Raw genomic sequence first — 21,834 nt, 5'->3', positions numbered from 1 at the left:
TAACGACTAGATTATGACATTAGTAATTTCAAATTAAAATTAACCGGAATGACTATATTAATAATTCATTAAAAGATTTTGGACTAAATTTGGCAAACCATCAAGATTAAATTGACATAATCAAAAATTTTATAATTGAATCGAACATTATATAATAATAAATTAAGAACTTTATGGACACTTTTGTTGATGAAAATTTTCATCTCATCAGTCCGCACACGAAAGGGGCAAGGACGGGGCAAGTCGACGCCGTTCGGAATGTAGATTCGGACCAAAAGAGCTGTGGCTTTGTCGTCGTCGCTCATCGGCATCTGTTCCGGCAGCCTCGTTTGGGGAAAGTAACCTCCGAGGCACCACCGCTCCAGGGAAAACAAAGATCCGGGGCGGGTCCTGGACCCGACCCGAACCCGACCCGTTCTGCCCTCCGAAGGAAACGCGACAGGAGAAGAAGACCGGGACGACTCCCCTCCGCCGCCGCTGATTACAGAGAGAAACCTCTCACGCCAAGCAAGCACGCCCCTGCTCCGCGCGTGACTCGGCGAGAGGCGGCACTCCTTTCTTTCGAAACACTCTTCCTGTTCTAGAGAGAGGGAGACGAGGGAGGGAGGGAGGAAGGGAGAGGAAGACAAGGGAGGCGATGGCGGTGGCAGCGCCAGGGCAGCTGAACATAGAGGAGTCGCCGCCGTCGTGGGGCTCCCGGAGCGTCGACTGCTTCGAGAAATTGGAGCAGATTGGCGAAGGCACTTATGGGTTCGTCCTTGTTTCTATATGGGTTGTTTTTTTTTTTTTTCTGAGGATTTGTTGGTCTAGAAACTGGCGTATATGCGCTGAGTTGGAGAATACGCGACGACCCATGTTTTGCTTTTTGGCCTCTGAGAGTGAGTTGCGGTCGTGTTGATTTCTTTTTCGCTTTTGACCCTTTTGGGTTGAATTATGCGTGTGTGCAGTCTCTCGGGAAACTGGTAGGATGCATAATAGTAGATGGGGCTTGAATAACGGCAGAGGATAGGACCTGACATCAATCCAAACTGTAAATTCTGATATGAATTCGAACTCGTTGTTCGGTTGGCCTGTGTGTCGACCAATTTGTTGGTTTAGAGTAGCGAGGTAAGGGATGAAGGGGGTTTAATGTTGACCCAGTTGCTCAATTTTCTATCGACATGGCCAGAATAGTCGAGGGATTGGGAAGCTAGGTTACCTGCTCATGATCTCGCAACTTTATCGTTTGGAGGGGAAGCATGGTTGAAATATCGATTTTGTGGGAATTGGGTTGTCTGAATGCTTATTGGCTATGATGGCTGAAGTAGAGGTACTTGTCCTGCAGCATTCCACCATCAAAATAGAAAAATGATGGAATGAAGAAAGTGAATGACTTGTTTCTTGTTTCGTTGTTTGTTCGGTCTCTTGATAGAGGCAGCTTTCACAAGAAAAGTCATGAAATATGGTATCTGACGATTTTCGTGGAGTGATAAACAGAAATGACATTGTGACATCAATAAGTTCATTTGTGAAAGTAATGGAATTCTAATATATCTGGGGATTAAAATAAAGAAGCAGAATGAAGCCAAAAAACCAGCTTGCGCGAAACTAATTAAAATATACTTGGATCTTCACTGTGTGTGCTTCACATATACAAGCAGGGTTCTTCTTTAGAAGTTTTTGTACCGCAGGAAAAATTCACGTTCAAGTTTTTGTATCTTTCAATGGAAAGGACCACCGCAAGTAATTTATCCTTTGAACTGACAATATCTCACTATTTAGTAGTGTAGATGTCAAGAAATTAGTTATCTAACCAGTTATTGCAGATTCTGTTATGTTTACATTGCTTTGCAGCACAGATCTTCTTCTTTTTTCCTTTTGTAACTTCTTCCGCTTTGAATTTCAAAGTGGGAATATTTGGCTGACAACATATCCTACTTGCTTGCTGGATTTTTTTATTTCTTCAATCATTCACATTAGTCCACTCATATTATCTGCAGTCAAGTGTTCATGGCCAGAGAAATAAGCTCCAGCGAAATTGTTGCTCTGAAGAAGATACGCATGGATAATGAAAAAGAAGGGGTATGTGTATGCATCCTCCTTTTCCTCTTCTTCAATAGCTTATTGCTATATAGAAAAGGAAGATTATCCACTGTTGGGTGTCAGTCTATTTACTGTATGTCAAGTATCTACCAGTAACTTGTCAGATTTATTATTTCATTTTCTCCTGCAGTTTCCTATAACAGCAATTCGAGAAATTAAAATATTGAAGAAGCTTCAACATGAGAATGTTATCAAGCTTAAAGAAATTGTAACATCTCCTGGTATGATTAGCTTCTAAAGTTCTTGATCTTTGCGATGCTGTAGTCAAATTGTGACAGGATTGAGTTTCTTTTGCTTCTTTCCAGGTCCTGAGACTGTTGAACAGAAAAAGGCAGGTTGGTAGAGCTACATGCTATGCTTTCCTACTATGACAGATTTTGGGCTTTTCTTCTTTTAAAATACTTGATGCTATTTTGTTCCTGGGTTTATTGGCTAGCTGGATTATCACAAGACAGAGCATTTTCTGATATCTAACTACTGCTTTTGGGAATGTAGATGGCAACAAGTATAAGGGCAGCATCTACATGGTTTTTGAGTACATGGACCATGACTTGACAGGCCTTGCTGATCGTCCTGGACTCAGATTTACAATTCCACAGATTAAGGTGTAATGACTTTTGATAGTTGAAGGAAGATTACTAGTAAAATAATATTCCAATTTTCTGATAAAGTTTTTATTTCAGTGTTATATGAAGCAGTTGCTAACTGGCTTACACTATTGTCATGTCAACCAAGTGCTTCATCGGGATATAAAAGGTCACCATGAGTTTCTAATTGCATTTTCTCTTGTGGTTGATAAATCTTATGTGGCTGGATTGTAAGTCACATCTCTTCTTGCAGGTTCCAATCTTTTAATAGATAATGAGGGAAGGTTGAAGCTAGCAGATTTTGGACTTGCAAGATCTTTTTCCAATGACCACGTAGGAAATCTTACTAATCGTGTTATCACTTTGTGGTACAGGTAATATTTTCAGTTTTTGTTTTTGAGCAGTAAATTTGACTGGCCAATGGTTGTGCATGCACCCTAGATCCCTATCGACTTAACAAGTAGCAAAAACTTCCACCGTTTAGCCAAAAGTTTCATATCTTAGAAAGAGAGAATATGATATCTAGAATAGGTTTATTCTTGATTCGTGACTATTTGAGATGTCTTCCCCCATCAATTATTGAACATTCACCTCTTTCTGGTATCCATGTTCTATCTGCCCTCAGGCTGATCATACCTACGTTGTTGCCTTTTTAAGCCCTACTGTTGTTTATGTTATTCATTCATCAAAAGGACAAATGATTATCTTCATGATGAGAGAGAGGAAATTACACTAAATCTGAAAGTTCTAATCACTTTTTGGCTAGGAATACTTTAGCAATATGTGATATCACCTGTTCAATGAGCTTTATTCATGTGCATGTCCCACTTTTTGCTCATATTTCCATACTTCATAATCTTTCTAGGATGTTTACCTATAGACCATGCTTCTAGCACCTCCCCAAAAAAAAAAAAAAAAAAAAAAACCATGGGAAGGGGAGGTGAGGAGTTTGATTTCCCACCTTCTTGGGAGGGCTGATATGTGGGGACATTTAGTTTTAGACGCGGGGTTCAACTCCTACACTCTGCAAAGAGGTAGAGCAAAAGTCTGAGAGAGTTGAGAGTTAGAGTAGGGCAGACAAAAAAAACTCTAGGAAATGCATTCAGGCAAAAATTGCCTGGAAATTGCAGTGAACTGTCTGTAATATATTCTGGGCATTATAGTCTCATAGGGCTCAGTAACTGGATCATTCCTGTTGTCACTGGTATATGCTAGTTCATCTTGCTGTACAATTGGGAGAGTCATCCTTCTTGTCATGCACATAATTAGAGTCGAGGAGCAGTGCACTTTGCTGCATGAATTTCAAGTGTATAATGATGCCACGTACTTTGTGGTTCAAACCCATGACCACAAGGTTAAGACCCTTGAGTCAGTTGAACACAATCTATGGGTTGCTCATCAATATTGTCTGGTCTTACATCATCTTAAGTAATAAATGCGGTCTGTTTTGCTGCATGACCTGTGAGTTAAATTTTCCTTTTCATCTGCCCTAGCCTGTCATAGTTTTGCTCTTTTGCGCTATGAAAATTCTTCAACTGGCACCGCCAGGTGTATTATATCGTTACAATACAACATTATTCATCTTACAGAAGGAAAAATCTTATTTTAATAATTTCAGTGGTGACAACGGATGCTTCTTTGTCCAAAATCACAAGGAAATGCCTGGTTGGAATCCAGGCAAAGCCTTGCTATACATGGACGCAGGAAAAGGATGATTAGTTTCATGCCTCTTAGTAATGTTAATCGAATGATTGATTAATATTCTTTTTTTCCCTCGAATGGTTTATCTCTAGTTAATATATCTATCAGTTATAAGGTCTTCTTTAGAAGGGGCTAGATAACATGAATTCTTTTGCATGCAAGTTGTCCAGAATTTGCTGGGTAAATGGATTTGATTTTGAAAAACCAAAGGGATAACTCTGAAGGGATTAGGGATTCTTTTCTGGTTTAACTTTTATCTAATATGACTACAGGCCTCCAGAGTTGCTCCTTGGAGCCACAAAATATGGCCCAGCTGTTGACATGTGGTCTGTGGGTTGCATCTTTGGGGAACTTCTATTTGGGAAAGCCATTTTGACTGGAAAAAATGAGGTAATGCATCCTACCTTCATGTCATCTTTAATGACAACATTGAGGAATGATCTTCTTGTTCTTCTACCACTGGTATTCATCTGGACTCAAGGTGAATTATGACAAGATAAATCATTTTTTTATGCATAAATTGTGTTAAACATACTAGAAGTTGGAAAGATGGTCTTGAGAAGAGAATTTTGTAGGTGAATGTCATCTTAATATTGATGAAAAATATATTTTAGGGTAGTTGACCTTATGGTGGAAGGGGCTACTAATCTTAGGGCAGTTGGTAAATGGGATAGGGAATTAGGAAGTAGTTCAATGGACTCCCATGTCCTTGTTTGTATTCTTGCTAGAATAAGCATATGATCCTTGGAACAGATTTTCTTTTTCTTGGAGGGATTGGGAAATTGTGCACATTAAACTGTAGAATTGTCCCTAAAGAAATTTTACTGTCATTGGAAGTTGAACATTGGAGAAGTTAAAGTGGGGTGTACATGCATGGGTTGAAATCCAATTCTGGTTGAATGGAATCTGGATAACTTGTGTGAAAGACAGATCTATATTTCAGCGTAGGTTCATTGTACTAAAGAAAAGTTGTTTGTACATTATGGATGATGTCAATGTTTTAGAATTGGGTTTTATAACATGCCACATTAATAATTGGCATGGTGTGTGAATAATCAACCAAAGCCTTTAGGTCTTTTGATATGGACCCACAAGAGTTCAAAGGAGAGCAAGTTATTTCGTTCAGTAGTTACTACTTCAAATGTCCTGCTTTTGTTGGTTGTTGTACACTCACCATCCCTGTCAATCACACGGTGGGCCCGTTTGTTTTTTGGTTGATGCAAGATATCATGAGAAGAGACTACCAAAGGCAGAAGTTTAGCTTCACGCTAGCTTCTATGACATAGAGAAATGTGAATCAAGTAAATTAGTTCCAGGACATAAGATATTTTAGTGACAATGAGAAATTGGAACTACTCACCCAAAAGTCAAAATAGATTGTGTGTGTAATTTACTCAAAAAAGTTGTTCCCACTACAGATTGTTCGGGCCAACTAGCATAGCACTTAAAGAAAGAGCAGAAGTAGTTATACCCTTTTGTAGGTAACTTTAATATAATAAATGAATCGTTAGCCTAAGTGGCAGAACTATTAGAATTTTGATATCCTGTAGAAAACTATGTGCCACAACTCCATGATTGCATGGTTATAAATCCTGAATAAAACTTGGAGCAGTATTATGAGAGATGAGAGATTTTGAAAAGAACAGTGAGTTCCATTTGAAAATGCCACTTGGTGTTCAAAATTCCAGATAAACCAGAGGTCCAAGGAGAAACCCTTCTCCTTCAGTTCTATAACTGGCTTTAGCATTGACATTGTTGTTTAGGAAGAGAATTTTAGGTGTGTGAATACAGGCCATGTTTTCTCTAGTTTGGGCAAGGTATAAACCTTTTATGAATGGGTAAACCTTTTTGGCCCTTGTAAATAATGCTGAAGAAAGATGAGAGACAATTGTAGGAAACTGGGCGTAGCAGAAAGAACTAGCTAAATCAGGTGACTTGGCACATGCCTGGAGGCATTCCTTCAATGAAATATAGACAGCAAAAAATCGAGAATCATTCAGATGTTTTCCTGAATTCTTCATTGATGCTGCTGCAGCCTGAGCAACTGAACAAGATCTTTGAGCTTTGCGGATCACCTGATGAAGTCAACTGGCCTGGGGTTTCCAAGATACCTGGTATAACAATTTTAAGCCAACGAGGCCCATGAAAAGACGCATCAGAGAGGTTTTCAGAAAGTATGTAAACAGAATCTAGATTTGTTTATTTGTCGCTGTACCGATCATATTTAACTTCTCATTTTTTTCATTGGCCTCATATAGTTCGACATGTAATTGTTATCTTCCCTTTATTTTTACAGCTTTGACCGTCATGCCTTAGATTTGTTGGATAAAATGCTGACTCTTGATCCAGCTCAGGTATATGCTTGTATCTGGCAACCTTTTCCTTTTATCCCCAATTATTAGCTCATACGATGCTCACATTGACTGGTTGCTTTCTGATTTATCTTAAACCAATGTGTGCCATGGGCATCTTGGACGTGACTATATCAGTTGAAAGTGTTGTCAATTGCTTATGTTTTAGGACAGGAGATTTTCTGAGAGTGGATTTGTCATAATCAACTAGAACTACTTTTTAAATGGAAGAACTAATCCAAGATTTAGATGGTTTATTCTCAAGTTTCAATATTTTTTGTTTCGTTTATCATTTTTTCCATCAGCTTGGGTTAACTAAAGCACAATGGCAGAGTACAGTGACGTGTTTTAATAATTGTTGATTTGTCCATCCAAGAACATCTCTCAGGGACTGCGTGCCATGTCATGAAGTGAAATTTACATTTTTTTACCAATACTTATTCTCTTAACTATGGGAAGTTCATTTAGCAAGGCAATGGTTTCTTAGAATTTCTCCCTAGGATTAGTCCAGAATTTGGCACGTTTTGGGTCTCAGTTACTTCTCTTTTCCTGGTTATGCCTCTTATTACCTCATGTAAAATTGCTGATTGTGCTTCTCTAAGCTTTGATTTAATAAAGTTGGCTGACTCGCTGTGCATGATTAGTCACTTCCACTATACAATTAATAGTCCTCACTCTCTTTTCCATTTGATATATTAGAGAATATCTGCCAAGGATGCACTCGACGCGGAGTATTTCTGGACAGATCCCTTACCATGTGATCCTAGAAGGTTTGTATGTTAACTAATGCTTGGATATTCCCTATCATGAAAAATAGATCCGACTGATGTTGTGATTTGCATAATCTGAATATTGATCATATGATATGCGTTTTTTAATCACAGCTTGCCAAAATATGAATCATCACATGAGTTCCAGACCAAGAAGAAGAGGCAGCAACTGCGGCAAAATGAAGAGGCAGCTAAGAGACAGAAACTGGCACATCCTCTGCCGAATTCTCGCCTACCGCCGATTCAGCATCCGGGCCAATCTCATCCTTCGCAGTGGTCTGCACCCAACCATCCAGTGAACCACTCACAGTCGGCTATGTCTTCTGGGCCAGGCCATCACCACTACGGAAAGCCTCGGGGTCCGCCAGGTGGCCCGAACAGGTACCCCCCTGCTGGGAACCAGGGTGTAAACTATAATCCCAATCGCGGGGGTGGGGCCACCCAAGTCCGGGGTTATGCCGGTGGACCATATCCAACTCAAGGACGGCCTCCGAGTTATGGTGGAGGCAGTATGCCTCCTGGTCCCGCTGGGGGTCCAGGAGCCACCGGGGGCTATGGGGTCGGCCCCTCGAATTTCCCTCAAAGTAACCAGTATGGAGGTTCTACGTCCAACAGAAGCTTAAACCAAATGGGTAACAATAGAAATCAACAATACGGTTGGCAACAATGAGTAAATGTCTTAGTTCAATCAGCTCTTTGGACCCTATAGCATGTGGTTGGAATGATGTTCAGATTTTTGTACCGAGGGAAGTTCTAAAATGGTCGAAAATTTTTGCGGTTTTCACCATATCCTGTATCTTTGGTTTCATAGTTCAAGAGTTTTAACTGAAATTATAGTTCATGTGCATCACATGTCTATAGTAGGTATGAATCATGAATTCCATGAGGATGAATTTCTTGAGATTCGAGCGGTTGGAGTCTCGATTTGCTTTAGGGCATGTTTGGTTTAAGAGACATGGTCCAGTTTTCTGAATAAACCCGAGGACGCATATGGTTACAAACTGAAAACCGGTTCTGAACAACAAGGGAAGCTGTTTTTGCTTTGATAATTGCAAGTTGAAAGCTTCAAAAGTAGTTGTCAATATTGTCATTTCAATGGAACAGTTGTTCGAGTTGAGAACTACATAGGCAAGAACCGAACATGTTTCCGACAAAAGAGAGAAGATTCTACGAACCAAATGGACTCTTAGAATCTGTGTTTACAAACGGCACACTGTCAAATTGAATCACCGTAGAAGCTCACTACTTAGATCCTAAATAATAAGTTCTCCTTTTATGCCATACTCCTAAATGGTAATTAAGTAGGTGAATAATCAGCTTTCAAGTGGATTATTACCCGGTCAATGGCAGTTGGATGGAGTTTTTGCACTAGGAAATAAAAAAATTAGAGAACTACTGTAAAAATCCAAGTGGTGTCAGGCACGTAATGAACGGAGTAGCACCTTCCATATTCAACATATTTTCCTAAACATCTTCATTTAAATCTCTGGCTAAATGCGCAAATACGACTAGTAAATATATCAAGTCTGACAGGTCTTGCTTTGCAAATGTAAAAGCCATGAAAAACCTAATGCAACAGCGAGGCACCTCCTAATCATCATAAACATCAACACATCAACCAAAACTAGATTGACAAACAGTTCAATCTGAAATTGCTTTTTTTGTTAAACCTAATGTAAGAAATTAAGGGAAGTAAGCATGATATAAACATTTTCCTCTCTTCGCTTCAAGTTCATTGCGAGCATTTTACCATTCAAAAACAGAAGAAATTGAGGATGATCATAGAAATTTCGGCGAATTTTGACAGTTCTAAAGAAGAAACAGTTTCCTTTCTGAAACCCCAGAAAGCACCTTTCAATGAAACAAGTCTAAATGTTATCCTCAAGATTTTCCCAGGTATGTCCTCGATGGGAAGCTCATGAGCTCTTTATGTTGACTCCACTTTGAGAACTATCTTCATGAACTCATATACTAAGTAACTTATAGCAGCCGAAGGCAAAACCTGAAAATGCGAAGGATGCCCAATATAAAGACACATTAACAAACTGACTATCAGCATACCAGGTCAACATTTCTTGAAAAATAGGGAATTACAAAAACAGTCACCATATTATTGCAATGGAAAATGCTAATCAAGCGTCAGACATGAACACGAGACGCTGACATGAAACAAAAAAAATGTAACAAAAAAAGGTTGGAGGAGAAATCGCACCGACAGTCCATTTTCCATTTGGGTCCTCGTACTTTATTTAGTGACATATTTGGTTCTTAAAGTAATTTTTTTAGCTTGAAATCAAGGTAAATTTCTATTTCCATGAACACAAATAAAACTTGTTGGTTTTAGTGTCAAAGAACACTGTCGTGTCAAGGTGGAAAAAACTATAAGAAACAATGACCTTCACCTAGAGTTGTAATTATCTCATCGGATCCTCATGGACCAAATTCATCAAAAGCAATAATCGAGTGTTGACCATTCATGCAAAACTGCTACGAGGTTTCCAGTTTTGTACTAGTTACAACATGTTTGACCCAACCATTAGTCTTTAGCATTTAATCCGCATATTTTGTTTACATTTGGACAGAATCATTTGCAAAATATCCAAAAAATCATGATTGAAGATCAACTAACTCAGCTAAAAAGGAAAAGGGGGGGATACAGGGACCAAAAATTGAACAGGGGCAATAGTACAATAGACTATTATTGCAATTTCCTCTACACTATCAATTTTTGTTATTCCACATCAGTGTCACGTGTGCATCTCCGGTACTTGGACAGCATTTTCCGATGATTTTCGGACAGAAAATATGGAATATGTCCCAAAATTGTGACTGGAGATTAGTTTAGGATCAACGTTTCTCAAGAGATAAAATACAAGGACCAAAGTCGGACAAGAGTGATAGAAGGACCACTAATTTCCACACAAAAAAATTAAATCTAATTGACATATTGACATGAAAGTAACAGAAGCCATGCAGAAAGACAGCATTATAATGCAATTGTCATCTTTCATTGCTGATAAAGACTAAAATACTTGTCTAAGATAAAGCACGAACCTCAAAGAGCAACAGAGTTTACAAGTGGCAAAGAAATTGTTGATGTCATTCTCTGCTCTCACAATCCACATTATCTAAAATAGACTTCAATAGATGACAGACAAACGGAGAGGTTCAATGCCTATTGCAGACCACACTCTCTCTGCTTTCTTTTTCCTATTCATTTTTTCGTCGTTTTTGGTTATATTTAAATGTAATATGCATAAGGAATTTCCACACAAGCACATTAGTCAATGAATTTGATGTATTAAGATCCAATTCATACCTGCAGTAAACTGGGAATCAAGCCAGCATAAAGGGCAGGAACACCACCTTGCTCAACGATCTTGACGCAAGTCGCAAGTGGACTTAATCTTGTTGACCGTAATTGCATTTGAAGTTGTCTCCGCACTACTTCAAATGGGTAAGTAGCTGCTTCAGAACATGCACCAGCGATTGCTCCATAAAGCAAGGTCCTACTGGGACCAAGTTCTAGTTGTTCCATGGCATTCAATTCCTGGCCTTCTTGCTTCATATATTCGAGTCTCTTCCTTCCCTCAGGTGTATGCAGATAAGCTGATTTGAGTATATCGTAAACACCGTAGAAAACAGCGCCTGAAGGTGCCATGGCTACAATTGCAGGCATCAGGCCCTTGTAGAGAGAGAAGAATCCTTCAGTTTGAATCATGTGTCTGAAAGTGCCAATTATACCACCCAAGGCCTCCCCTCCTGGTGCCACCATCTTTGTCCTTATCTGACAGGAAAAACAGGAAAATATCACTTTTTGAAATATTATCCAGGGATAACGTGAACCAATTTGACGTATAAGCAGCACATCAAAAGAACATGCAAGGCTTCAATTCTGTAGTGTGGGACAGTTAACACAACAATCACTAGATGAAGAGCATGCTTAGGCTCATGATATGGAGACTTTATTTTTACTTTTACATATAACAAATGTTACATTTACAATCTTGATTTATGTGGAGTCCAAAAAATTTGGACCATGATTTAAGTGCAGATCATGTCCTTTAAGGCTCTTAATTTGCTTTTAGAAGCTAAACAATCAAATGACTACAATAGCAACTTTGCTACAGTTTCATTGCTGTACACATTTTGCTGACTCGTTCAGTCCATGCAGTTATCCTGTTTTAAACATACTTCAATTTGCAGTTATGCAGCTAGTGATGCAGCTCTACAAAAAAGCATGGGTTATCTTATAATATACACCACAGACGTAAAGCTCCTTATGTGGCGTGAAAAGAGAAAACAAGACTAAATTGCACATACTGTGTCCATCGGCAAGCACAGCAAAGTAGCAGTAATCCCAGCTGCGGCACCAGCAACAAACCTCTCAAAATTCGTGGCTTCCTCATTTCCAGACAATTTCAGCAATTTATTTCTGTATGTGTCATAGGCATAGAAGTTGATGGCCTTAAATGGAGCCGTACGAAGTATATTGACAAAATTTCCTTTCCAAAAACCTTTCAGACCTTGAGCAGCTGAAATTGTCTTGATGAGATCAAAAAGATTCTTTCGTTCACCACATACTACATATTCCAGCTTCAGTCTCTCAAGAGGGGCAACAACAGTTCTGGCAAAAAAATAGCATTTTATATGCAATTCAAGCAGGTTTTGTCTCAGTAGATACAGGGAAACAGTTAAAAAAACAAGCTAAGCATCATCCAGCAACTTTTTTTTTTTTTTTTTTTAAATTTCTACAAAGGGTAATTTATTGGCAGAAAAAGCACTTCTCTGCTTCTGAAAAGGAAAATCCACCATTACATGATGCAACTTGCCTATTTACTGTTCTTTGGAAGGCACAAAGAGGTTTCTAAGTACTCTCTTAGCAAAAAGTTTGAACTTATGCTAAACCAATTAGACTAATACATGTTTATCTTTTAATCCATAATCATTTCTTGACAGTAAAATCCCTTAAAACTTTACAACAGGTATATAGAAGAAAACATATTAAATTCTACACACTGAGCACAACTCAAAACAATGTTGGATTCAATTCAAATGCAGTTTAGCCAAGTGTTGGTTTAGAAGTAGAAGTCTCTTGACCACATTTCGTATTTTTCTTGAGCTACTTCTAAGTTTGCAATGTACAGATGAAGTAACGCTTGATCTGTATTAACTGCAAGGAATGAACGAAGCAGAACAGAGATGGAAGCATTATGAATATTAACAACTTAGTGATAAACGACAAGAGAAAAATCCAAGATGCAATAATACCAAATATGACCAAAAGATGTACAGCTAAGTGGCAAGAAAACAATTAGATCCAGTTAGCTATATACCAGGGAAGATCAGATCAACAAAAAATGGCCTGTCAAGTTATCTGAACATATTAAAGGGTCGTTGTTCAGATGGTATATTTTGCATGACCTTGTGAACACAGCCAAAGAAAGTGGTGAGAGATCCTAACTGCAATAATCAAAACCAACCATCCTAATCTAACTAGAAACATCAAAAGATATATAACAACTTATAATAGAAGGATGCTAATAATATCCACAGTTAATGTATAGAATGACCTTGGTTTTATCTGGGATTACATAATATGCTGGCTAGGACTATACTCTACACTAATCGAGCCACATATAGCTACAATGTAATATAATAGCAACATCCTCTCTATTTGCAAAAGGTAGTAAGCCCGAAAGGCAACAGCTTGGTCCATCGGTGACCATCCCTTTGCAAGTAGCAAAAGGTCTTGGGTTCAAGTGCCTGACCGCCTCCTTCCCTACTTCTCTACCCTCAAGGCCGCTTAAGCTTCACCTTATTTTCCTCTTGCATGCAGCACAATCCAATAAACTTGAAACTAGATTTAAAACATGAAACTAGCTCTCTTCCATTCACACAACTCCACATACACACAAAGCAATGCAACCAACAAAAGAACCAAGAACCTTAGAAGCATTGTCTATAACATAAGATCATTCAAAGAAAAAACACACCAAATATATCCAGTAAATGCAAGAGTTGTTGGTCAACCCCAAAATAAAACAGAATAAAATAATAAAACCAAAAGAGAGAAATAAGCAGAGACCTTGAGACCATTGCAGCAACAGCTCCAGACCAGAGATGCTTCGTGGTGTTCAAAGCACCCGATCCCGTCACCTTCCCCTTCTCCTTCTCCTCCACCTCGACTCCTTCAACTTTCTCTCCATTACTGTTCCCCAAAAGCTTTGCAGAGTCCAACGCATACCCATCATTTCCCTTCACCGACAGGCTCACGGACAGAAACACCCCATTCCCAAATCCTCCCCTCGCGCTCACTCCACCATAATTCCCCCTCCTCCTACGACTCACCGCCAAATCCTTAAAGGGACCGCCTTTCCCGCAAACAGCGGCGACGAAACACGGAGGGAGGACGGCGTCGTCAAGAAACAAGCCGCCGGGGACAAAAGGGATCGCGCCTTCGGTCTTGATCAGGCTCCGGAACCCAAAATCTCGGTCGTGCATTGCGGGAACGCGAAGTGGGTCGGCTCAGGCGCGTTCCTGGGTTGGTGGGTGGCGAGAAAATCGAAGCTTTGGGACCATCAACAGGTATTCCGTGGATGGGTATTTCAAGAACCAGGGGGGGAAGCGTCAAGAGGAAGGAAGAGAGGAGGGAATGGAACAAAAAAGGGAATAAAAATCGAAACTTTGGCACCGTAAGTTGGCGCTGCAGTTGCTGCGGAAACTGATGTGAAGGCGACAGGAAAAGAACAACGGATCTGATGCCCGACAGCGATCGGAGGAGGAGGAGGTGCACGAGCGGCATAGCTTTCATCGAAGCATCATTCTCGTTGCTTTGCTTTTTCGTTTTCGAAAACGTTGGGAAAATGACAAAGCAAGCACCTGAAAAACATACGGACAGACAAATCGGCTATTTTGTTTCGACGCATGTTTCTGATTTTCATGACAACGAGGAAAAGCCATTTGATTTTACACAAGAAAAAGGTGGGCCAAATTCCTTTAAAAAAATCTCGACTTAAGGTTTGATCTTAATTTTTTGCTCCAAACTTTTTCTTTTTCAAGATTCTCCTACTTTCGCTGCATCCAAAAATCATCACTAGGTTTTTTTACGAAATTATTAATATCGAGATTAGTTAGAGATTTATTAATCTTGAAAACGTTTGTAAAGTTGAATATGAGATTGCAAAACATTTGGAGTTTTTTTGGGAATTTGTTTGAAAAAGCAAAGTAAAAAATCTATAATTTTTTTATGAAGTCCAGCGTGGTTCAATGATTGATTTTGACTCAAAGCCCTTTGAAAATATTGAACTAAAGTCCGTTCAAGGCCAAAGTGATTTGGAAATGCCAAACTAAAACGCGACCCTATGCGAATCCTAAAAAGCTTTTAAATGGTTCAATCCAGAATTTTGGCAATCTATCACGTCGTCAAATTCAATGTATATTAATCTTAAATCTTTCAAATTTAATTGCTGGAGGTTTACATTGAATAACTAGCGCATTGAATACATTATTTTCTTATAATTATTTCTTGAAATAAAAAGATTTTGTTAGCAAATTAGTTCATTTGAATCATAATCCCTTATTAATAAAAATCTGTGTTTGAGCTATTTGAAAGCAAGTAGCGGAGCCTTCTCCACCTCATTATATGGTTTTTGGAGCCTTATAGAGAGATCATATAAATTAATTCCCTTAATAAGCATTCAAGTTTAGATGTTACATTCATTAATTGTGTGTGAGAGAGAGATGGCCCAGGGGTTCAACGCTTAGCATTGGTAATCTTGCTTCTAGATCAACGAACATTCAATGCATTGAATTGGCACTTTGATTACAATTAATGGGAAAATGTGTTGCAGATTCCTCTATTGAATTGACTTTGAAAACAGTGATCATTAAAGAAGAAATTGAATCTGTCAAATTTCGTTGCTGGAGGTGTACATTGAATCACCAGCGCATTGAATGACATTATTTTCTTATAATTATTTTCCCAAAACAAAAAGATTTTGTTAGCAAATTAGTTCATTCCAATCATAATACCTTATTAACAAACTCAACCAGTTTGTCTCTCAATTGCCTCTCTCTTTTTTTTCCACATTCATCTTTAGAAACTCTATCTATTAAACTATTTAGATATTAAAATAACAGCTTGATTTTTTTGGATAATATAAAGTCAAAGTAGTGGAGCCTTCTCCACCTCATTATATGGTTTTTGGAGCCTTATAGAGAGATCATATTAACTTAATCTCCTTTTTAAGCATTCAAGTTTAGATATTACATTCATTAATTGCGTGATAGATGGCCTAGGGGTTCAAGGCATTGAATTGGCACTTTGATTACAATTAATGGGAAGATGTGCTGCAGATTCCCCTATCGAATTGACTTTGAAAATAGTGATCATTAAAGAAATAGTCGTAGATTATCTAGAAAAAGAAGTCTTCCTATCAATTACCATTTAAAATACCAAATTGATATTTTGTGATACATTTATTGTAAATTAATTTTCATCTCACAAAAATGCAAAACTTGTACTCCAAACTAAATTTAATCACTTCAAGATAATTTTTGTTTATTATAAAATCCAAAACTAATATCCCTGACCTATATATATATATATATATATATATATATATATATATATATATATATATATATATTTGCTATTCTCAGTCATATTGCAACCATCCACCATGTATTGACACATTTGTATTTTAATAGTACATAAGATAAAAGTGCTAAAAGAGAGTAGATTTTGATCAGCAATACCACTTTTGCGTTCCTTTTTTAATGAAAATTCAAGGATAATATGTCATTGGGTACTAGTTTAATCTATTTTCCTATCATAGGGTACTAGTTTGTGATAAATGTATTGTAGGGATATCTATTTGAGATTTGTTGTAAAACAAAAATTAATTTTGGCAGAAATGTCATAATTTGCAAGTTTGGGTTTATTAGTGCCCAAGGCTCTTTCACATCCTCTCAAAAGAAAAGTAACGTCAAACACTCCATGAAAAGATCCACATACCACGTTTGATTGTGATAGCCCTTGGATATCTTGAGTCTCTACAGATAGGTAGTGTGAAGATGCTCAAAGACATAATGTCTCTATTGGTTACATTTATGCTAAGTCTAGTCGCTTGTACCATTGTACCTTCTGATTTTGGTATGGTTTTGTTAGATCTGATTTTAGGATTACTTTATTTGTTTGCCATATATTCGCTAGGTGTTAATGAAATTATTACATCAAGCCATCTACTAATTAGGGGAAGGCCGTTCGATCGCCTATGAGACGAGGACCAATAGGTCAAGAAATGTGAAGGAAACACAAGAATTCTTCAAAAGTAGCTTCCCTGGTTTCTTTATAAATTCTCATTTTTCTGCTAAGCTAATGTCTCACCCAGTCAAAATGATTGCGCTTTGGAAAAAGAACTTCTTTACCATGGAAATTTTGAGTTTTTCCTTATTGGATGCAATGCAATTCTCTTGGCCATTAATGCTTTTGGGGGACAAAACAGTGGCATTCATCAATGAAATCTTTAAGTTTGTCCGTTCAAGATTTCCAATTACTAACGTGAAGAATTGGCTGGGGACCGGAAGCCCCAGTGAATTGTTTGCTTAAATGGGATGCTAACATCAAACCCTTTTTTGTTGATCCATCTATACTCATTGTTTTGAGCTAATCTAGGTAAAAATGTTTGTATTATTATATGGGCATGGCTTACATTGATAGTGTATTCATGAAATGTAGAGGACAGGCTGCATATCTAAGGAAGAAAGGTAGTGGTCAACTCAGTGGCCAACTCGATATTAGCTCTGATTGTAAGAGATGGCGATGGCGCAAAATAAACAGGTTGGAAAAATATGTAAGAGCCGATATGCAGAATAACTCATTCTCAGGACGGACTTCAAAAGAATGGGTCGGACACAAATCTAGAAAGTTGAATCTAAGAAAAGTGAGAAGGAGATGTTATAGGCATTGCACTAAAATCTCAGACATCTACATCAACTTGATTCTCTTGAATCCAAGAAAAGTGAGAAGGAGATGTTATAGGCATTGCACTAACATCTCAGACATCTACATCAACTTGATTCTCTTGCAGTTTGAAACATTGTTTCTGATCCCTCTAGCAGTAACAGCATATGGAGCTGAAGCAGATCGAAGAGAAGGCGACTTGTCAATGTATGCATATCGCTCATTGCCATTCCAGTACAAGATGATTCGGTTCGTGCATGCATGAGACCAGCTATCACCTGCTCAGAACCATCACGGGCCCAAAGACACCAAAATAATAGAAGCTTGAATCAACTGCTGTGGGAACAAGAAGAAATTTGATAAAAATCAGGCTTACAAAACACAATTACCTAATGCAAGAGTCAAATGGAAAGAGCCTTCTGCATACTTGGTTGTCACTTGATTCAGAAGAACGACCTGAAAAAGGCAGAAATTTACAAGTTAAGGATGGAGAAAAACTGTGAAAAACTCATTACAAGTCACGGGAGAAAGTTACTGAAATTACCACCACAAACGCAACAAGGATTGCGCTACGATAAACTAAAAATGAGATTGTTGGCACAAGAATGTATGTACACACATGCAGACACCTGTGCACTTAATAAGCCACACACGCAAGAGTATCAAAGTGATCCAACAACATAAACATGGAGAGTAGAATTCATGTCTCATCATGACTTGCTTATAAACCTCCCAGTTTGTCAGCCTGCCACTATCACAAGTCTATAGCTTCAATATCAGCTGATTAAATTTAAGCTCACTGCATACATTAAATGAGCTTTTTATTCGGCTAAAAGTCAGACTTCAACCAAAATTCTACAGGATCTCCACTACAGAGTTTGTACACATATTATATGTTTCTTACAGCCAGGCAGAACTTCTTGGCAAGCTTCATCAACTTCAAGGCCATTCCACTGAGCAGTCGGGTCCGGAGGGCCATGTCCTCAAAATCTTGCCGGAAGTGGAAAGTGATACTATCTACTACGACAATTTTAACCTGCAGAACCCTTTGACAAGCATCAGGTGTAAGCTATAAAAAGCACACCTGGGAAGAAGAAGATACATCCATTGTGTGATCCTTCGAAAGAAAAGGACATGAGGACCCTGAATTACACTAAACCACAATAACAAGAAGCAAAACGACATGTTTAACCTCTGGCCACATGCCACAATACACTAACCATAATTAATTCCACATGTACATACCCTTTGTACTTAGAAAGGCAAACAATCTGTTAGAAGGGAACGACATCCAAGTATGCAGACAGAAAGGCATCAAGAGAAAAAGGACAAAACATAATCGCCAAACTGGCAAACATATACCTACATCTCTATGCTCTGAGATGAATTTGTCCAAGTAATTGATTAACGCAATCTGCTCAGTATAACTGCAGACACGGAAATAGAGAATGTTTTCCAAGAAGTCCTTAGGCTGCATTCCTACTTGCCCTGCATGAACATTTTGGGATATGGCATTATTTGCCAACATATCATCCCAGCATGCTTCAGCTATTTGCAGCACACGTTCCACCATAAAGCTACCTTCTGTATCTGAATATTAGAAGCAGTGGAAAAAAGTCAGAACACTTATCAAGTCAAACACAAAAGGGGAGGAACCGGAGCTTGAATGATACTAACCAATGTAGATAGCTTTTCCCCCGAGGCCACCACAATGGACAGGAAGCTGGACATTTACTGCAAGCTGAATCCTGCCGAAGGAAGTCCATCAGTGAAAGAAACAAAACCACAAAAGAAAAGTAGAGTTGCAGCAAATCACCCCTTACCCCAGCTGCGTCTTACCAATTCCTGGCACTCCACCTAAAAGGATGAAATTCACAAAAAGAGGATCATCAAAACATCTTTGCTCACTGAAAAGCCGAGAAAATCAAAGACAAAATTTGCATTTATGGAATTTAATACAGAAAAATCCCACTCACCTATTTCAGTGACTTCCCTGCAACTTATCCCTCCTCCCAGGATGTTATCGATGTCTACACTTGATGTAGTGATTCTTGTTAACAATTCTTCCTCATGAAGCATATCCCATGCAGTCTGAGCACCTATACAGTCACGTGGCATGGGATGACTCTCTTCTGGGAAAAGCAGGACGAAAAGAAGAAGCCCACAAGCAATGCATATGAATGTAATCATAACTCTATCAATGGAAAGCCAAAGTGTTATTGCAGAGTCTGCAAATAGGGTGCAGTTCCTCTTCAATCAATTGCATTTGCACATGCGTCCCACATCGGTCATCAAAGAAGCATTTAAGAAAGGGACAAAGGAAGCCAATGGAATGAACAGACCGATTGAAAACTCAAAGGACCAAATACAAACGATATCCAAATCCATGTAATTAGACATCAAAAAGTTGCAAAAATTTATTCAAATTCTTTGGATCTCCAAATACGAACAGAAAGGAAATTATGTTTAGATTTGCAAAAGAAAGATCAGGTTCTAATCCCTCCACAACTTCCAATTATGAAAAGCTTCTGGAAGTCCAGATAATACTGAAAAGTAGCATGTTCCCACTTGCAAAATTTTAGCATGGACAAGCATCTAGCTATTATAAGAACCAGAGAAAATCTCATTGTCCCATAGTTCTCCGTACTCCTTCTCTCTCAATACAACCGAGATAACCGAAAGAGGGATTGCAATGTCCAGAAAAGGAGATACTAAAACTTCCCTCCAACACCCACATGGCCCATCCAACAGATTCTCAAGTTCGACTACCCAGGAGATCCAAAGCATTCTATGTTGGTCACGAAGCAGTCCCCGCGATTAACCCCTTCTCTGGAAATAGGGACAGCATGGAGCGACTAAATGATTCAAACAGCCAATAGAGCAGAAATCTCATGAGAATAGCTGGTAAGGTCAGTATCCATCCTCGGAGAGCAATACATAGCTTTTCCCAGATGAGGACCTTTCCGCCAATGCAGCTTCCCAGATTTCCAAAGAAATTAGCAGTGAGAACGTTTCCCTTTGAGATGATTATTTCATTCTGATGGGTACGGAGATTCATTTCATGAAATCAAATACACAATGAAGACTGAAAAAAAAAACGGCCAAGAAAACTAGAGTCCTTTATCATGATGCTCTCCATTATTCCTGTACATGGACCACTTGGATGACCATTTTTGACAGCAAAAGCTATGAACCAAGAGCCAATTGAGTATACATACCACTAATGATATGATGTCCACCGGAAGTGTCAATGCGACCATCATGCGGGGCATGATTAAGAATGTCAAGGGCTTCATTTTCTGATATGTTTAGATCTGTCAACAGACAGAATGCAGCATCATCAGAATCTTTACCAGTTAACGCTAAAAAGCTACCAGCTTAAACAAGTTTTCAGGAGTAAAGAAAACGTGACACTAACTCACACAAAACATCAAGATAAAAGAGAACTAGAATACCCTTCCCAATTTCCATATATAACTGCATCAGTGAACTCACCGAAAGCAAGTGATGGAGCAGCAACGCAATGTTTACACAAGTTTAGATGTCGAATTGGGGGCACAAAGGAAAAAAAACAGTTCTAAGAGAAAAGAAGAAAGACCCTGTTTCTCAAACACAGCCTCCACTGTAATTAAGAATCCACTGCAACTTCTCTTCAGTCGTCATGCGCAAAAAGCCACCATCTTTCTACAGTGGGCAACGGAATTCGCACAACCCAACAGAGAGAAAGACCGAAACAAGACTGCCCTGAAGGCAGAACGCGAATTGCAGAACTACCCAGAAGCCTAGAAGCATCGGAGAGATCAAACTCCAAGTCTCTACCGGACCCCTTCCCACCAAACAACAAATCACGGACGACCCTCTCGACAGCATCGACGCGACGCTGTGATCATCGAGGCGAGATGAAACGACGGATGGATGGATGATGGAGGAGAAGCGTACCGCGAGCGAGGTGAGAGGGAGAGAGGGAGGAGAGGAGGGAGAGAGATGTGTAGCCGGCGGACACCAGCTTCCCCTTGAGCGCTGCGGATATCGGCAACCTTCCTACTTCCATTCTTTCCCCTCCTTTTTCTCTCTCTCTCTCTCTCCCTCTCTCTCCCGCGCAATGATGTTTTAATTCAATGAAACAATGATATTTTTTTTTTACCAAAAACTCCAAAATACCTCGGACTTTTTTTTGTACTGCCAAAAATTCTAAACTTGCTTTTGCTATGACACAAATGTTATAAAACCTGAATTTATATCGACATGACAGGCAACACTATAGAGATAGTCATGATTCCGTTGTAATTAAAAGGGATAAGTGATCCATAAGTTCTCTGTTCATCGAAAATGCATTTCGGTATAAAAGCTTGCAAAAAGTGCATTTAAGTTCTAAA

General features: G+C 38.8%; 3 protein-coding genes across 3 annotated transcripts; 1 reads left to right on the top strand and 2 right to left on the bottom strand.

Annotated features, from left to right (window-relative positions):
• Positions 1 to 241: 241 nt before the first annotated feature.
• On the top strand, positions 242 to 8,399 carry LOC104418270 (cyclin-dependent kinase C-1). The gene is given in 13 exon segments (XM_010029554.3): positions 242 to 750; positions 1,980 to 2,061; positions 2,213 to 2,303; positions 2,388 to 2,417; positions 2,578 to 2,687; positions 2,766 to 2,838; positions 2,923 to 3,043; positions 4,643 to 4,760; positions 6,406 to 6,478; positions 6,481 to 6,544; positions 6,667 to 6,724; positions 7,421 to 7,491; positions 7,606 to 8,399. Coding segments are annotated over 13 exon segments (1,560 nt in total). The 5' UTR covers positions 242 to 637; the 3' UTR covers positions 8,162 to 8,399.
• A 732-nt stretch (positions 8,400 to 9,131) lies between these two features.
• Positions 9,132 to 14,364, bottom strand: LOC104418269 (probable mitochondrial adenine nucleotide transporter BTL3). The gene is made up of 4 exons (XM_010029553.3): positions 13,580 to 14,364; positions 11,815 to 12,118; positions 10,811 to 11,278; positions 9,132 to 9,493 (listed from the first exon to the last, which is right to left on the bottom strand). Exons 1-4 carry the CDS (start codon positions 13,993 to 13,995, stop codon positions 9,419 to 9,421), a joined length of 1,263 nt encoding a protein of 420 aa, XP_010027855.2. The 5' UTR covers positions 13,996 to 14,364; the 3' UTR covers positions 9,132 to 9,418.
• A 2,997-nt stretch (positions 14,365 to 17,361) lies between these two features.
• LOC104418268 (DNA repair protein RAD51 homolog 3) lies at positions 17,362 to 21,515 on the bottom strand. The gene is made up of 9 exons (XM_010029551.3): positions 21,398 to 21,515; positions 20,677 to 20,772; positions 19,435 to 19,557; positions 19,282 to 19,315; positions 19,136 to 19,206; positions 18,825 to 19,048; positions 18,363 to 18,494; positions 17,848 to 17,914; positions 17,362 to 17,736 (listed from the first exon to the last, which is right to left on the bottom strand). Exons 1-9 carry the CDS (start codon positions 21,507 to 21,509, stop codon positions 17,561 to 17,563), a joined length of 1,035 nt encoding a protein of 344 aa, XP_010027853.2. The 5' UTR covers positions 21,510 to 21,515; the 3' UTR covers positions 17,362 to 17,560.
• Between the last annotated feature and the right edge of the window lie 319 nt (positions 21,516 to 21,834).

Source organism: Eucalyptus grandis, chromosome 9 (genome assembly GCF_016545825.1).
Source record: "Eucalyptus grandis isolate ANBG69807.140 chromosome 9, ASM1654582v1, whole genome shotgun sequence".
In the NCBI taxonomy this organism is placed as follows: domain Eukaryota; kingdom Viridiplantae; phylum Streptophyta; class Magnoliopsida; order Myrtales; family Myrtaceae; genus Eucalyptus; species Eucalyptus grandis.
This window is presented reverse-complemented; position numbering and strand designations above follow the sequence as displayed.

Coding starts and splice junctions, on each gene's coding strand:
- LOC104418268 (XM_010029551.3), bottom strand. CDS start 21,509: ATGGAAGTAGGAAGGTTGCCGATATCCGCAGCGCTCAAGGGGAAGCTG. Junction 20,773..21,397: donor TCCCTCTCACCTCGCTCGCG/GTACGCTTCTCC, acceptor GTCTGTTGACAG/ATCTAAACATATCAGAAAAT. Junction 17,737..17,847: donor CCATTTGACTCTTGCATTAG/GTAATTGTGTTT, acceptor GGTTCTGAGCAG/GTGATAGCTGGTCTCATGCA.
- LOC104418269 (XM_010029553.3), bottom strand. CDS start 13,995: ATGCACGACCGAGATTTTGGGTTCCGGAGCCTGATCAAGACCGAAGGC. Junction 11,279..11,814: donor TGTGCTTGCCGATGGACACA/GTATGTGCAATT, acceptor TTTTCCTGTCAG/ATAAGGACAAAGATGGTGGC. Junction 9,494..10,810: donor TGATTCCCAGTTTACTGCAG/GTATGAATTGGA, acceptor TCGCATTTTCAG/GTTTTGCCTTCGGCTGCTAT.